The following is a 12,229-nucleotide window of genomic DNA, read 5'->3' as shown; positions in this document are numbered from 1 at the left end:
CCAACACAGCCGTCCACACAGTGTAACAGCCCCCACACAACCGTCCACACAGTATAACAGCCCCAACACAGCCATGGACACACAGTATAACAGCCCCAACACAACCATCCACACTGTATAACAGCCCCAACACCACCATCCACACTGTATAACAGCCCCAACACAGCCATTCACACAGTATAACAGCCCCAACACAGCCATCCACACAGTATAACAGCCCCAACACAACCATCCACACAGTATAACAGCCCCAACACAACCATCCACACAGTATAACAGCCCCAACACAACCATCCACACTGTATAACAGCCCCAACACAACCATCCACACAGAATAACAGCCCCAACACAGCCGTCCACACAGTATAACAGCCCCAACACAGCGGTCCACACAGTATAACAGCCCCAACACAACCGTCCACACAGTATAACAGCCCCAACACAAGCGTCCACACAGTATTACAGCCCCAACACAGCCGTTCACACAGTATAACAGCCCCAATACAGCCGTCCACACAGTATAACAGCCTCAACACAGCCGTCCACACAGTGTAACAGCCCCAACACAACCGTCCACACAGTATAACAGCCCCAACACAGCCATGGACACACAGTATAACAGCCCCAACACAACCATCCACACTGTATAACAGCCCCAACACAGCCGTCCACACAGTATAACAGCCCCAACACAACCGTCCACACAGTATAACAGCCCCAACACAGCCGTCCACACAGTATAACAGCCCCAACACAGCCATCCACACAGTGTAACAGCCCCAACACAACCATCCACACAGTATAACAGCCCCAACACAGCCATGGACACACAGTATAACAGCCCCAACACAACCATCCACACTGTATAACAGCCCCAACACCACCATCCACACTGTATAACAGCCCCAACACAGCCATCCACACAGTATAACAGCCCCAACACAGCCATCCACACAGTATAACAGCCCCAACACAACCATCCACACAGTATAACAGCCCCAACACAACCATCCACACAGTATAACAGCCCCAACACAACCATCCACACTGTATAACATCCCCAACACAACCATCCACACAGAATAACAGCCCCAACACAACCATCCACACTGTATAACATCCCCAACACAACCATCCACACAGAATAACAGCCCCAACACAACCATCCACACAGTATAACAGCCCCAACACAACCTTCTGCACAGTATAACAGCCCCAACACAACCATCCACACTGTATAACAGCCCCAACACAACCATCCACACAGAATAACAGCCCCAACACAACCATCCACACAGTATAACAGCCCCAACACAGCCATCCACACAGTATAACAGCCCCGATACAGCCATCCACACAGTATAACAGCCCCAACACAGCCATCCACACAGTATAACAGCCCCAACACAGTCGTCCACACAGTATAACAGCCCCAACACAACTGTCTACAGAGTTGTCTTTTTTAGAGTCTTCTTTGTTGCTCTTTACCACCAGCATTTTCATTTTACTCTGTGTATACAATAGAAAAGCAGCTTCAAAGCGGAAGCTGCCTGAAGAATGGACAGGACACTTCTAACCTCTTTGCGGCTTTTGAAGCCTGGAGCGGAGAAACGAAGATCAAAAGGATGGAAGTTGTTTCGGCATGCCTGATAAAGACGCTGTGTGCACATGTCCTAAGGAAGCAATTTTCTGCACTGATCTCCCACTAAACACAAAAATCATGCACCGAGTCCCCAACACGTCATGCATCGCTCTGCTGCTCTTACTTTTTTCTGTTTTGAAGTGCTGCAAGATTCTGGCCAGATAACCGCTATTAGCCAAGTCAGTCATAGCCCCCGAACAATGCGGTATTAAAAGTGCGTGATAATGAGAACCTAGGGAGGAAAGAAAAAAAAAAAAATCAACAGAAAAAAAAGGAGCATCCTCTTACCATACACTAATAAATATACAGTATATATAGACAGTTAGGTCCATATATATTTGGACAGAGACAACATTTTTCTAATTTTGGTTCTAGACATTACCACAATGAATTTTTAAGAAAACAATTCAGATGCAGTTGAAGTTCAGACTTTCAGCTTTCATTTGAGGTTATCCACATTAAAATTGGATGAAGGGTTTAGGAGTTTCAGCTCCTTAACATGTGCCACCCTGTTTTTAAAGGGACCAAAAGTAATTGGACAGATTAAATAATTGTAAATAAAATGTTCATTTCTAGTACTTGGTTGAAAACCCTTTGTTGGCAATGACTGCCTGAAGTCTTGAACTCATGGACATCACCAGACACTGTGTTTCCTCCTTTTTGATGCTCTGCCAGGCCTTCACTGCAGTGGTTTTCAGTTGCTGTTTGTTCTGTCTGAAGTTTAGTCTTTAACAAGTGAAATGCATGCTCAGTTGGGTTGAGACAGGTGACTGACTTGGCCATTCAAGAATATTCCACTTCTTTGCTTTAATAAGCTCCTGGGTTGCTTTGGCTTTATGTTTTGGGTGATTGTCCATCTGTAGTATGAAACGACGACCAATCAGTTTGTCTGCATTTGGATGGATCTGAGCACACAGTATGGCTCTGAATACCTCAGAATTCATTCGGCTGCTTCTGTCCTGTGTCACATCATCAATAGACACTAGTGACCCAGTGCCACTGGCAGCCATGCCTGTCCAAGCCATCACACCGCCTCCGCCGTGTTTTACAGATGATGTGGTATGCTTTGGATCATGAGCTGTACCACGCCTTCGCCATACTTTTCTCTTTCCATCATTCTGGTAGAGGTTGATCTTGGTTTCATCTGTCCAAAGAATGTTCTTCCAGAACTGTACTGGTTTTTTAGATGTTTTTTAGCAAAGTCCAGTCTAGCCTTTTTATTCTTGATGCTTATGAGTGGCTTGCACTGTGCAGTGAACCCTCTGTATTTACTTTCATGCAGTCTTCTCTTTATGGTAGATTTGGATATTGATACGCCTACCTCCTGGAGAGTGTTGTTCACTTGGTTGGCTGTTGTGAAGGGGTTTCTCTTCACCATGGAGACTATTCTGCGATCATCCACCACTGTTGTCTTCCGTGGGCGCCCAGGTCTTTTTGCATTGATGAGTTCACCAGTGCTTTCTTTCTTTCTCAGGATGTACCAAACTGTAGATTTTGCCACTCCTAATGTTGTAGCAATTTCTCGGATGGTTTTTTTCTGTTTTTGCAGCTTAAAGGCAATCTGTCACCACGTTTTTGGCATATCATGTAAAAATATCATTCAATTTAGTGTCATCTCTGCATTATACAAACACTTTTTATACCCCTTGACTCCCCGCAAATGATACATAAATACCGTTTTTATTCCTCCCGCCGTGTATGTAAATATGCTCGGTGCGGTCCGATGGGCGGGGCTTATTGTCCGTCTCCACCCCCCTCCTCGTCTTGCTGTACATATTCGTTTCTGTGAATGTCACAGATAGCTTACAGTTACCACGCGTGCACATTCAAATAGTCCCACACATATAATTTTAACATGGCTTTACTATAAGTCATGATCTCTACAGCTTATCACAACATAACATACAGTGGGGAAAAAAAGTATTTAGTCAGTCAGCAATAGTGCAAGTTCCACCACTTAAAAAGATGAGAGGCGTCTGTAATTTACATCATAGGTAGACCTCAACTATGGGAGACAAACTGAGAAAAAAAAATCCAGAAAATCACATTGTCTGTTTTTTTTTCATTTTATTTGCATATTATGGTGGAAAATAAGTATTTGGTCAGAAACAAGCAATCAAGATTTCTGGCTCTCACAGACCTGTAACTTCTTCTTTAAGAGTCTCCTCTTTCCTCCACTCATTACCTGTAGTAATGGCACCTGTTTAAACTTGTTATCAGTATAAAAAGACACCTGTGAACACCCTCAAACAGTCTGACTCCAAACTCCACTATGGTGAAGACCAAAGAGCTGTCAAAGGACACCAGAAACAAAATTGTAGCCCTGCACCAGGCTGGGAAGACTGAATCTGCAATAGCCAACCAGCTTGGAGTGAAGAAATCAACTGTGGGGGCAATAATTAGAAAATGGAAGACATACAAGACCACTGATAATCTCCCTCGATCTGGTGCTCCACGCAAAATCCCACCCCGTGGGGTCAGAATGATCACAAGAACGGTGAGCAAAAATCCCAGAACCACGCGGGGGGACCTAGTGAATGAACTGCAGAGAGCTGGGACCAATGTAACAAGGCCTACCATAAGTAACACACTACGCCACCATGGACTCAGATCCTGCAGTGCCAGACGTGTCCCACTGCTTAAGCCTGTACATGTCCGGGCCCGTCTGAAGTTTGCTAGAGAGCATTTGGATGATCCAGAGGAGTTTTGGGAGAATGTCCTATGGTCTGATGAAACCAAACTGGAACTGTTTGGTAGAAACACAACTTGTCGTGTTTGGAGGAAAAAGAATACTGAGTTGCATCCATCAAACACCATACCTACTGTAAAACATGGTGGTGGAAACATCATGCTTTGGGGCTGTTTCTCTGCAAAGGGGCCAGGACGACTGATCCGGGTACATGAAAGAATGAATGGGGCCATGTATCGTGAGATTTTGAGTGCAAACCTCCTTCCATCAGCAAGGGCATTGAAGATGAAACGTGGCTGGGTCTTTCAACATGACAATGATCCAAAGCACACCGCCAGGGCAACGAAGGAGTGGCTTCGTAAGAAGCATTTCAAGGTCCTGGAGTGGCCTAGCCAGTCTCCAGATCTCAACCCTATAGAAAACCTTTGGAGGGAGTTGAAAGTCCGTGTTGCCAAGCGAAAAGCCAAAAACATCACTGCTCTAGAGGAGATCTGCATGGAGGAATGGGCCAACATACCAACAACAGTGTGTGGCAACCTTGTGAAGACTTACAGAAAACGTTTGACCTCTGTCATTGCCAACAAAGGATATATCACAAAGTATTGAGATGAAATTTTGTTTCTGACCAAATACTTATTTTCCACCATAATATGCAAATAAAATGAAAAAAAAACAGACAATGTGATTTTCTGGAATTTTTTTTCTCAGTTTGTCTCCCATAGTTGAGGTCTACCTATGATGTAAATTACAGACGCCTCTCATCTTTTTAAGTGGTGGAACTTGCACTATTGCTGACTGACTAAATACTTTTTTTCCCCACTGTATATAGTATTGTGACTAGTAATGAGCGTTCTCCGAGCATGCTCGGGTGTTATCAGAGAGTCTTCGGCATGCTCGAATAATAGGTTTAAGTCCCTGCGGCTGCATGATTCTCGGTTGTTAGACAGCTGCAACACATGCAGGGATTACCTGTTTGTTAGAGAATCTATGCATGTGTTGCTGCTGTCTAACAGCCGAGAATCATGCAGCCGCAGGGACTCATAGTATTCGAGCACGCCAAAGACACTCTGATAATACGTTCTCCGAGCACATTCGCTCATCACTTATTGTAATGAGTTATCCATGCCATGGAGTTAGCTGACAGCTGTCTATCCCAATCCCTACGTACATATACACGCTCAGATCATGCATGTGGTTTAATCCAGGATAGTGGAGTAAGAAGCTGTTTACTCCTCTTAATTTAGTAATTTATAGGAATTAACACAGATGACAGTGCAGGAATAATCCCACACTGATATTAGTATCTAGGCATAGATGAAGTAACATGCGAGATGTATACAGAGCGTGATCTGTGTACACTGCCATTATCCAGCCTCATACACCTCCAGCACTGCCGCCATTACCTTACCCCCTCTAATGATAAGAAGATGGCTCCTCATTACACAATATCTTTCCCAATCTATACAGCAAAGCTGGCACTAAGTGAGCGGCCAATCCTTGATGCAAGAGAAGGATTGGCACCGCTTTGGATGACTGACATAGGGACTGCGGTAATGCGACACATGGTTCAGTCACTTTATCTTACCATCTATTGGCTCCAGTCTGGCTGGATTGGCATAGGGCTTAAGGTGGAAATCTTGGAACCATCTTGTGTCTATTTCACTGATACCCACAAAATCTAGAGCCATTCCCTAAAGAAAAAAAAAGAGCTGTCATTCTACAAAGAAAAGCTTTCTAAGAACGCATTGGGAAATGAATAAAACATCGATCTTTTAATGCACGAGTGCTGGTGTGTTATGTCAAGCAGCGCACGAAATCCATAAAAAGTTCCATTAAACTATATTCTACAAAGAAACAAATAATTAGAGGTGTAATCCAAGTCTAATTTTATGACTATGGTCCTAAGAGCTAACAGGCAGGTAGATGCTAACTACTTGCCTGTTCTGCCTAATTCCGGATGTGAGAGGCCACGACCGCTCCTGCCAGAGATTCAGCTGCTTCACATCAACAGAGCAGCTCTTCTTCATCCGCGCTGCTCTGTTGCCGTCATGCTGATAGACTGTTGGCTCCACACAGTTAGGCAGCCAGCTGTTAATCAGCATGACATCAGCATTCATGCCCCATCTACAGGGCAGAGCGGAAGAGAAGCCGCTGTTCTGTCAATGTGATGTCAGATGAAGCAGTCTGTGACTGCACTGAGCTCTCAGAAATCAGCGGCAGGCAGAACCAGCGGGTAGTTAGTAACTACCTGCTTGTTAGTTCTTACACCCATAGTAAAAAAATAAAATAGTCCTGGATAATCCCCTTTAATAACAGACAAAAGCCAGAATACATTTCTTATAGGAGAAACAATTAGGGTTTGTTCACATGTTGCATTTTTTTTCGCAGAGAAAACGCAGTGTATTACATTAACAGCAAAGTGAATGAGATCTCTGAAATCTCATGCACGTGCTATTTATTTTTTTCCCTGCAGATTTAAACCATTAAATAAATGGGAATAAAAGACAGATTTAAAATTTTCATGGATACGTCATCGATTTCTGGACTATTTCAGGCAGTAATATTGTAATATTCAGAGGTCGTTTCCTTCAGCCGCACAATTGCAATACAAACCCCCGGGGAGGCCACTTGTAGATTGAAGGCTGAACCTGCAAGGGTGAAGGTCTGCAGGAACGATGGTGCCGAGACCCCTGAAATAGAGAGATAATGTCACCACAGATGAAAGAAAAAACACTATTCACCACAACGTGCTCTCTTGCTGCACAAGTCCGGGGACGTTCATCTGGAGCTTTTGGTGACGATGATATAGGAACGGATTCTGCTCCTAATTCCACATCAAAAAGGCTTCAAATAAATCCATAGAAAGCAAAGCTAATTCAAGGAGTAAGTGGGAAAAACCTGGCAATGGAACACACCATTTAAGTTCTTGAAACACTTCTGGTTGAGAATATGCTCCAAATAAGAACAACGAATCAATAGAAGCAGAAATAAAAAACAAAGCAAATAAATTGTTTTTTTTCTACTTTGGCTGGAGATTTTCACAGAAAAAAAAGCAGATGGACTTGTTAAACCGGCCTGCACCCTGCATAAATAAACGTGCATTATATACATCTTTGTGGGGTGGCTGGGTAATGTGGGGAGGATGGGTAATGCAGGCAGGCTTGTTAATATGGGGTAGCTGGGGAATGCGGGGAGGATGGGTAATGCAGGCAGGCTTGGTAATATGGGGTAGCTGGGGAATGCGGGGAGGATGAGTAATGTGGGGAGTTTGGGTAATGCGGGTTGGCTGGGAAATGTGGAGAGGATGGGTAACGTGGGGAGGATGGGTAATGCGGGGAGGATGGGTAATATGGGGTGGCTGGGGATTGTGGGGTGACTGGGTGTCTGGGGAATGTGGGGTGACTGGGTAATGTGGAGAGGATGGGTAATGTGGGGAGGGGTAAATTTTAGGCCATGCCCCAACCACACCCATTTCACAACTAGCCACACCCATGTCCATGCCCCAACCGCACCCATTTAGCACTGCTGATCACACTGACTGGTACTTAGGGCACAGTGGCTGGCATTATGGGCACAGTGGCTGGCATTATGGGCACAGTGGCTGGTACTGTTGGCACACTGACTGGTACTGAGGAAAAGAAAGAACAGAGAGAGAAAAAAGAAAACAGAGAGAGAAAGAAAGAAACAACAGAGAGGGAAAGAAAGATGGGAAAGAACAAAGAGAGAAAGAAAGAAAGAACAGAAAGAGAAAGAAAGAGGGGAAAGAAAGAAGAAAGAAACAGAGAGAGAAAGAAAGAGAAAGAAAGGAGAGAGAGAGAAAAAGAACAGAGAGAAAGAGGGCAAAGAAAGAGAAGAAAGAAAGAAAGAAAAAAAGAAAGAACAGAGAGAGAGAAAGAACAGAGAGAAACAACAAAGAGAAAGAAAGAGAGGAAAGAACGAAAGAAATAAAGAAAGAAAGAAAGGAAAGAAACAGACAGAAAGAACAGAAAGAAAGAGGGGAAGAGACAAAAGAACAGAGAGAGAAAGAAAGAGGGGAAAGAATGAACAGAGAGAAAGAAAGAAAAAGAACAGAGAAAGAGAAAAAAAGAAAGAGGGGAAGAAAGAACAGAGAGGTAGAGTGAAAGAGAGACAGAAAAGAAAGAAGGAACAGAGAGGAAAAGAAAGAAAGAACAGAGAGAAAAAATAGAAAGAAAGAACAGAGAGAGAAAGAACAGAGAGAGAGAAAGAGGGGAAAGAAAGAACAGAGAGAGAAAGAAGCATTCCCTGAAGTGCCTCCATGGTTCCGTCACAATCTCCTCCCGAAATTACCTAATTTCCGGTCAGCATCCAGCATGTCACTTCCGGTGGAACATCACATGCGAATTTTAAAGTACTCCTCGGGGCTCCACCGTGTACTCCTGTGTCCGCGGGAAAAGTAACCTTCTGGCTGGTGCAGTGGGGCAGACTCAAAATCGGGACTGTCCTGCTGGATCCGTACGGTTGGGAGGTATGAATCCTCCCCACCCTACATCTTGTACACGCATGGCTCCGCACAACTCATACACACACGGTTCTGCTTTGTATGCTTCGTACACACACGGCTCCATTTCGCACACCTCGCACACACACATGGCTCCACTCCGTAAACCTCGTACACATGCGACTCTGCTCCATACACCTTGTACATACGCAGCCACGCTCTGTACACCTTGTATACACACAGCTCCACTCCGTACACACACGGCTCTGCTCCGCTCCGTAAACACACGGCACAGCTCCGTACACTTTGTACACACAGGGCTCCGTTCCGTACACCTCGTACACACACGGCTCCGCTCTGTACACCTCGTACACACACGGCTCCGCTCTGTACACCTCATACACACGCGGCTTTGCTCCATACACCTCGTACACAAGCGGCTCCACTCCAGACGCCTCATACACACGCGGCTCCGATCCGTATGCCTTGTACACATGCGGCTCCGCTCCATACGCCTTGCACACACGCTGCTCCGCTCTGTACACACGCGGCTCCGCTCCGTACACCTCGTACACACGCGGCTCCGCTCCATACACCTCATACACACGCGGCTCCACTCCGTACACCTCGTACACGCGCGGCTCCACTCCGTACACCTCGTACACGCGCGGCTCCACTCCGTACACCTCGTACACGCGCGGCTCCACTCCGTACACCTCGTACACGCGCGGCTCCACTCCGTACACCTCGTACACGCGCGGCTCCACTCCGTACACCTCGTACACGTGCGGCTCCACTCCGTACACCTCTTACACGCGCGGTTCCGCTCCGTACACCTCGTACACACGCGGTTCCGCTCCGTACACCTCGTACACACGCGGCTCCGCTCCATACACCTCATACACACGCGGCTCCGCTCCGTACACCTCGTACACACATGGCTCTGCTACATCCACACTGTAAGGCTGAGTTCACACGTGGCATTTTTTTCGCGTTTCCGCGGCCTTTTTAACCGCGCGATTTTGCCGTGAAAAATAAGCATCCCATGCATTTCTTTGGGATTACGCAATGCTGTGCTAATGCTGCGTTTTTTACCGCGGCGGAATCGCTTCGCGGTAAAAAGCGCAGCATGCTCATTAATTTCGCGGAATCGCGGCGATCCCGCACCCATAGGAATGCATTGTTCTGCTTACTTTCCGCATGTGGCTGTGCACACCATGCGAAAAGTAAGCAGAACATTTGCGGATGTTACCCACGGTCCGGAGGAGAGGAGACTGTCCTCCGGGCTTTGGGTACCATATCCCTGTAAAAAATAGAATTTAAAATAAAAAATATTGTTATTCTCACCTTCCGACGTCCCGCGCAGCCTTCCCACCTCTCTCCACGCTCCCGGTCCCAGTAAGCCTTTGCGAGCGATGACGTCCGTTCTCACGGGATCGCGAAGTCTCGCGGTCATTCACGCGACATCATCGCAAATGACCGCGAGATGTCGCGATCCCGCGAGAACGGATATCATCACGGTAAGTGTTGCAAAGGATTACTGGGACCGGGAGCGTGGAGAGAGGCGGGAAGGCTGCGCGGGACGTCGGAAGGTGAGAATAACAATATATTATTTTTTATTATTATTTTTTACATTCTATCTTTTACTATTGATGCCGCATAGGCAGCCTCAGTAGTAAAAAGTTGGTCACACTCGTCAAACAATATGTTTGACGAGTGTGACCAATCTGTCAATCAGTTCTCCAAGCGATGCTACAGATCGCTTGGAAAACGCTGGCAATTCTGCAAGCTAATTACGCTTGAAAAATGCTAGTTTTTCCGCGGAAATTTAAAATGCGATTTTCCCACGGAATGGAATTCCAGAATTCTCGCGGTAATTTCCGCGAGAGTTCCACTACGTGTGAACCCATCCTACCCCTGTGAACCCATCCTAAACCCCTCCTGACCCCACACAGAAACTTCACCTCATCCAGCACCATGACAACCAGCACAGCAGCGTCCTGCACACAGGAGGCCCTTGATCATGTGACCCCTGACTCCTCCCCTCTATGACCTCACCGCAGGTCCTGTGCACAGAACAGAAGAGAACAGCCAGCGGCCTCATTGCAGGCCGTGGTGGGTCCCTGGGAGGGCATGGATGGGGGGGGCGTGCGGCTTATCTCCCTGCAGAGTCCTGCCCTGGAGGGACAGCGGGTGGGCGGAGCCAAATACGGGAAGGTTGGTAGCTATGGGTACAGGAGGCAGATCACATGACCCGCTAGGCAGCAACGGTCACATGACCCGAACCAACCTCTCACCTCTGGTAACGGAGCTGCACGCGATCAAACAGCTGGGCTTGGTGAGCCGGTCGGTCGCTCCGCCGCCTCCAGTAGACCCTTGTTTCTACATCATATCCAGGGTGAAACGGTAGAGGCTAAATTCAAGTCGGCTAAAGGACCTCTGCTGACGTCATGCCCATGTGACCAGAAGGGGCGGCGCCTCTTCCTCCATAGAACAGAGTGCACAGAAGGACAAGGTCCTTTAGCTGACTTGGATTTAGCTTTCTCTATACTGAGCCAGCTATTTCCAAGTTGGCAGAGGGACCGGGTCCTTTAGCTGACTTGGATTTAGCCTCAACCCAGAGACAATGGCCGTCTCCTCTTCCTGCCTTTGCTGTCAGAACACGCCCCCTCCGTATGACACGCCCCCAGAAATGACATCACACCTGGAAGGAGCCCATACAGTCTAGCATCTACCCGAGCCTGTGGGGGGCTCAGGGAAGCATGGAGGGAGCCCCCTCCCTGCCGATGCTTCCCTTTAACCCCCGGTACACCGCGATCGTGTTTGATCGCGGTGTACAAGGGGTTAACGTGTCGGGGGCGGTCACATTGTGTCGGGTGTCAGCTGTGATAATCAGCTGACACCCGGCCACGATCAGCTGCGTTCACCACGTGGGCGCCGCTGATCGCTATGACGTACTATCCCGTCCCTGGGAATTAAGTTCCAGGGCACATGGACGGGATAGTACGTCTCATGGCAGAAAGGGGTTAACATGCTGAATACTTTAGATAAACGTGTCTTACCTTATGCACCACAGATATTACCACAAAATCCCCTCCCCCCAATATAACAAACAGCAGGGTAAGCACCCCAGATATTGCCCCCAAACGCCTGCGCAGTATGAAATCCACATGCAGATTGGACGCAGGCCTCCTGATTCAGGTGCGTCTACATTGACAATCATATGTTTTTGCTGACACATATCAGGATGTCTGCAGATTTTTTTTTTACACCCAAAATTCACAACAAGCTGCGTTTTGGGAGAACATGGAAAATCCTGATGCAAACGCAGGTCCGTGCCTCCCTATGTTAAGTATAGAGATGTGATCTGGATCAGGATTGCTACGCTTCACAACGCACCGTACCACGACGCTAGTGTGAACGCAGCCCCACTCGTGCA

At 47.0% G+C, this 12,229-nt stretch overlaps 1 protein-coding gene across 1 annotated transcript in view; it reads right to left on the bottom strand.

Annotated features, from left to right (window-relative positions):
• Positions 1–11,464, bottom strand: part of GATD1 (glutamine amidotransferase class 1 domain containing 1) — a 131,781-nt gene extending 120,317 nt beyond the window's left edge. The window contains exons 1-5 of the mRNA XM_073554384.1: positions 11,088–11,464; positions 6,945–7,021; positions 5,917–6,022; positions 3,318–3,425; positions 1,767–1,874 (exon numbers count right to left, since the gene is read on the bottom strand). Coding sequence (XP_073410485.1) covers positions 1,767–1,874; positions 3,318–3,425; positions 5,917–6,019 — 319 coding nt within the window. The 5' untranslated portion in view covers positions 6,020–6,022; positions 6,945–7,021; positions 11,088–11,464. The remainder of the gene's footprint in view (positions 1–1,766; positions 1,875–3,317; positions 3,426–5,916; positions 6,023–6,944; positions 7,022–11,087) is intronic.
• Between the last annotated feature and the right edge of the window lie 765 nt (positions 11,465–12,229).

The sequence above is a fragment of the Dendrobates tinctorius genome, unplaced genomic scaffold, assembly GCF_039654945.1.
Source record: "Dendrobates tinctorius isolate UK_male_01 unplaced genomic scaffold, ASM3965494v1 ptg000211l, whole genome shotgun sequence".
Lineage (NCBI taxonomy): Eukaryota > Metazoa > Chordata > Amphibia > Anura > Dendrobatidae > Dendrobates > Dendrobates tinctorius.
This window is presented reverse-complemented; position numbering and strand designations above follow the sequence as displayed.